Genomic DNA, 6,000 nt, shown 5'->3' with positions numbered 1-6,000 from the left:
ATAGATTTTTTGGTGACCTTATAGATCACCTACCATGCTTCTTACTTCAAAGAAACAAAATGAAAATGACAATAAAACTCTTTGTGGAACTCACTGAAAGAACATCAGATATTCTCCCGAGTGAAAAAGTGACACCTTTTTTTTTTATAGTAGCCATGCAAATTAGTACTCCTTGCCAGAATAAAGCATACATATAATTATTTTTTAAACTTTACTATTTAATGGATTAAAGACCTAAACATGAGACCTGAAACCATAAAACTCTTAAAAGAAAACACAGGCAGTAATCTGTGGGACATAGGCCTTAGCAACATATTTATGGATTTGTTTCCTCAGGCAAGGGAAACAAAAGCAAAAATAAAATATTGGGAGTACAACAAAATAAAAAGCTTTTGCATAGAGAAAGAAACCATCAATAAAACAAAAAGGTAATCTACTGAATAGAAGGTATTTGCAAATGATACATCCAATAAGGGGTTAATATCCAAACTATATAAAGAACTTCCACAATTCAACAGAAAAAAAAATCTGATTAAAAAATAGGCAAAAGAGATACATGAAAAGATGGTCACTAATCATCTGGGAAATGTTAGTCAAAATCACAATGACTTATCACTTCACACTATTATCAGAATGGCTATTATCAAAAAGACAAGAAATAACAAGTGTTGGTGAGGATGTGGACAAAAGAGAACCTTATAGATTGTTGGTGGGAATGTAAATTGATGCAACCACTGTAGAAAACAATATAGAGGATCCTCAAAAAATTCAAAATAAAAATATCATATGATTCAGCAACTCCACTGTTGGGTATTTACCCAAAGAAAACAAAAACACTAAATCAGAAAGATATATGCACCTCTATGTTTATTGCTGCATTATTTACAATAGCCAAGATATGGGAGCAACCCAAGTGTCCATCAGTAGATGAAAAGGTAAAGAACATGTACTATATAAATACATACACAATGGAATATTACTCAGCCACAAAAAAGAATGAGATCTTGCCATTTACAACATGGAGGGACTTAGAGGCTATAATGCTAAGTGAAGGAAGTCAAATAGAGAAAGGCAAATACCATCTGATTTCACTTATATGCATAGTCTAAAAAATAAAACAAACTCTTAGATATAGAGAATTGGTGGTTGCTATGGGGGAGGGGATAAGGAGGATGGGTAAAATAGGTGAAGGGGATTAAGAGGCACAGACTTTCAGTTCTAAAATAAATAAGTCATGGAGATGAAAGGTACAGCATAGAAAATATAATCAATAATACTGCAACAACTCTGTATAGTGACAGATGGTAACTATACTTATTGTGGTGAGCATTGCATAACGTATAGAATTGTCAAATCACTGTTATACACCCTGAAACAAATAGAACACTATATGTTAAGTATACTTCAAGTAAAAAAAAAAAAATATCTAAAACTTTACTATTCAAGACTTCAGTCTACCAAGCAATGCAAGAACCACCCAGGAACCTTTCCTAAACATAAGAGCCAATCTGGGTAAGTTCTGTGGCTAAATAACCATCCTCCTAAAAAGTAGTAGATATGGGGGAAAAAAAGAAAAACCATACAGAATCAAATCTATTCATTTTAAACCATGGAAAGAAAACATATTTAAGCTCCTTTAAAATATTTTCATATACAAAGAACAATTTTATACATTTTAAAAATTTTTATGAGACATATTATCATCCCTCAGAGAATGCTTCTGTGTCAGACACAAATTAAAAAAAAAAAATCTACTATAAGGAGCACTAGCATTAGAATAAATAGCAGATGATACTGGCAATCTCTGACACAATATCGGGATACAGAGAACCCTGGGATTAAAAGTATTTCATGGAAGTAATTATGATACAATTAACTATATTCCCCAAATCAGAATGGTTCTCATCAGATATCTAATGCTAAGCCTATTTTGACACTATTTTTTAAAAGGCCCAGTATTAAAAGAATAAGCTTCCTCTAGAGAGAGGGGGAAAAAAAGAATAATTTTGGCCTATTAATTGATAGAACATAGTACTGTTCCCAAACATGCAATAAATCATTACTTTAACACATGACCACTATATGAAATAATAACTTGGTTATTAAAAATGGCGTATCTCTTAAAATACTCACTTCAATTGTTTTTCTTTTGATATAATGAAAAATTTAATGAGGGGCTTCAAATACTTTTTTAATAATGTAAAATATGTGAGCTTTATTATATGTTAAAGAAAATAAAAATAGTATGACCCAAAATTTATTTGTTAAAGTTACAATAAAATACTCTTCAATGCATACAAAATTGCAAAATAACTGATGTTTTTTTCAATAAAGATTCCAGATATAATATTTACTGACAAGATAAAACAAAGGTACGTATAATGACTTTTGTTCTGTGTTAAGGTCACCTTATTGAACGATACATCATGAAATCAATAGTTGTACATCTAGGAAATTTGCCAATGGAGCTCTCTTCCACTGGTGTGTATATTTTAATTTGTCTCATGTGGGTGTCTCTTCCATTTTGGTGATTGGCTAGAACAGCAATCTGTATCATGAATGTGCGAGTGGGCTTCTTATGATTATCAGTTAAGGGAACATGAATCCAGCCACTTGGTTCCACCAATTCAAGTTGCTGCCAAGAAAACAAAAGTGGGATTATGTTTTCACCCGATGAACATAATTTATTACAATGAACACATTCTAAAGTTGACTTATAATTAACATTTTGCTCACTGAGAGAATGACAGTATGATAACAACCATTACTAGTTATTTGGCACTTTTACACCATGGTCCATTTTTACACTTGCTAATAAGCACTCTACATGTACCATCTTAGTAGACAAAATAAAAACAGACATATGCAGTCTTAGGGTTTATAGAAATCTGTATAACATACAAGTTTAGAATTAGACATGTACAAACGTATACAGCCAATGGAAGACCATGTTGATATAAGTAGGAAAAGAATCTAACATTATGCTTCAAGTATATTTTATTTCAAGGACCATACCTAATATACACAAACACATTCAGATTCTACATAAATTACAAGAATAACAAAAGAAAATCAATCCTTAAAAAGCCACCAGACAAAGCTTTTTTTCCTTGAAAAATAGTAAGTGATTTATGTAGCCTGGATGATATTCTAAACCTAAAATCTAGATTTTTAATATAAAATGCTAGATAAAAATTTTTAATTCTTAATAAGAAATGCCAGGCAAGTTTGTTTTTAATTCTAAATTTTATTTTAATCAAGAGTCCAAGCTATCCTTCCTTAACAAGGGAAAGAAAATCCTAAGTCAAAAGATAAACCTAAATTTCTAAAATTTTTGCTAAAGTTATGAAATAGTTTTTAAAACATAAATACTGATTTCTAAATTATCTTAATTATTGAACACATATAAACTATATATATCACAGAGAATACAGGCTTATCTTATCAACGCAGCCAAATAGAGGTGTCAGAGAATCTAAATGTGGATTCCATGAGTGACTCTAGCAAAACAATTAAGTGAACACACCACTGTATCTTCTTTCCTTCCCTTTTTCCCTTCTTCCCTTTCTTTCATTCATTCTCATTTTTCTCTTCTTCCTCTCCCTTCCTCCCTCCAGCCCTTTCCTTCCTTCCCTCTTTCCCTCCTTCCTTCTTTCATTCATTTTTTTTTATGGAGGAGAAGGGTGGGTAGAAAAAAGTAAAGATGGGACAAGAGAAAGAGAACAGGAATCTTTAAAAAGTCGCTATTTTTAAGACTGAATAATTTCCTCTTTTTAACCATAGAACATAAGAATGAATAAATCTCTACTCCTTGTGGTATTTTCAGTGTTTTGTTTTGTTTTTTATAAACTTCCATTAGCACTAACTTAAAATGAAAGAATCAGAGACCAGATAGATCTGGTTTCCATCACTAACCTTTTATTCATTCAGGTAACAAAATAGTTACTGAGTAGTTAAAATGTTCAAGGTATTTTTCTAAGTAAAGTTAAGTATAACATGAATAAGGCCTTGTTCCTAACCTTAAAAAAAGCTCAGAGCCAGAGGCGCCTGGGTGGCTAAGTTGGCTGAATGTCCAATTCTTGAGTTCAGCTCAGATAATGATCTCAAGGTCATAGGACTGAGCTCCATGTCGGGCTCCCTGCTCAGTGTGGAGCCTGCTTGGGATTCTCTTTCTCTCTTTCTCTCTCTCTCTCTCTCTCTCTCTCCCTGCCCTTCTCCCCTGCTTGTGCTCTGTCTCTCCCTCTCTCAAAAAAATAAATTAAAAAAAAAAAGCTCTGAGGCAGACAAACAACCTCTCTGACTTCAATCAGTTTCTTCAAGTATATATATTTTTAATGTTTATTTTTGAAGCAGGCTCCAGGCTCCACGCTGTTAGCACAGAGCCTGACACAGGGCTCAAACCCACAAATGCGAGATTATGACCTGAGCCAAAGCTAGACACTCAACTGACTGAGTCACCCAGGCGCCCCAGTTTCTTCAAGTATAAAATAAAAGGATTGGACAAGTTATCATCTCCAGTGTCCCTTCCAGGTCTGACATTTAATAATTCTAAATAAAAGAAGAAAGATATGGAGGCAGAACAATGGGCTCCCAAAGATATCCATGTCCTTCTTCAAAACCTGGGGTTATTTTAACTTACATGGAAAACAGGGCTTTGTAGATGTGATTAAGTTAAAGATTCTGAGATGACAAAATTATCCTGGATTTCCTGGGTGGGCCTAATGTAATCACAAGATTCCTTGTAAGAGGAAGACAGTACAGCCAGAGAAGGAGATGTGATGGTAGAAGCAAAGGTTAGAGTGATGGGACCATAAGCCAAGAAAAGTAGGTAGCCTCTAGAAGCTGGAAAAGGCAAGGAATGGTTCTCCCTAGAAATCCCTAGGAAAGTAGGCCTCTTGCTGACACCCTGATTTTAATCTGTAAGACCCATTTTGGACTTATGTCCTCTAGAACTGTAAAATAACTAATTTGTGTTGCTTTAAACTACTACATGTGTGATGATTTGTTATAGTAGGTAAAGGAAACTATTATAACAGATATTTGTGGGAGTACAGAGAAGGGAGAAAGCATATCTGGTAGGAAGAATCCATTCTCAAGGTAAATGTACTATAATGAACCTCAACAATGAACAAAATGTAAAACTAAGATTCTAAATTCAACTCCTTACTAGTAGAATGTTTTTGACAAATTTAACCATTATTTCTGATAGACTCAATGTTATTTTGTTAGCATATCTTAAATGCTTCGGTGTGCTGAAAGTTATATTAAGATTTTATAGCATAAATGCTTTTTGGCATGATATGCACAGCATTATAAATGTAATAAATTATTCAATAAATACTATTAACATTGCTTTAGAACATATCATAAGGCTTACTGATCTCTATTACTAAAACTACATTACAAAGTACATACAGATGTTAACATCTTTCAAATGGTTTCATAATCAACTATATTGCCCAGAAGTCATAAATTTCAACTCATGTGTCTACTGCAGTTCTACTGTGGGCAGTTTAGAATTCTCACAGTCATCTCTAGAAAGTTCTTATTCTGATATTGTCATACCTTAGATTACTTCATAGATGCAAAAAACTCAAGTACATTAACTAATTGGCATTTAAATAAAAACTTTTTAAAAACCCGTAACAATATACAGTATATATAATTCTTATGTTTTTATAAATGTTTGGTTAACAGATGAATATACCTTAAGCAAAAATTATAATATTTTTATATTTTAATCAGAAAATCAATGAAAGGTAAAAATTTGCCAATTTAGCTTTCTTTTTTCTCCATTTCTGGTTTACCTCAATAAATGAAAATTTCATCACCATTACTATACAAATTTTTCTATATTTCTCCTTGTTCTTTCTTCCTACCATCTCCCTTTTTGGCTCTTTTCTCTATATATTCACTCACTTAACATTTTTTTATTGGCCTATTATACACCAAAAATACCATTATTAGCTGTACATGTAGGGTAGGGGCTGGCAAATTTTT

General features: G+C 32.6%; 1 protein-coding gene across 2 annotated transcripts in view; it reads right to left on the bottom strand.

Annotated features, from left to right (window-relative positions):
- Window positions 1–850: 850 nt before the first annotated feature.
- ANAPC10 (anaphase promoting complex subunit 10) overlaps window positions 851–6,000 on the bottom strand; it is a 110,107-nt gene continuing 104,957 nt past the window's right edge. The window contains exon 5 of one of the 2 annotated variants that reach the window (XM_030312996.2): window positions 851–2,635. In XM_030312996.2, the coding sequence (XP_030168856.1) occupies window positions 2,405–2,635 (231 nt within the window). In that variant the 3' untranslated portion in view covers window positions 851–2,404. The remainder of the gene's footprint in view (window positions 2,636–6,000) is intronic. The other variant, XM_030312995.2, reaches the window with a different exon arrangement.

This window comes from Lynx canadensis, chromosome B1 (genome assembly GCF_007474595.2).
Source record: "Lynx canadensis isolate LIC74 chromosome B1, mLynCan4.pri.v2, whole genome shotgun sequence".
NCBI classification, from domain to species: domain Eukaryota; kingdom Metazoa; phylum Chordata; class Mammalia; order Carnivora; family Felidae; genus Lynx; species Lynx canadensis.
The sequence above is the reverse complement of the archived record's forward strand: the minus strand, read 5'-3'. Positions and strand labels throughout refer to the sequence as shown.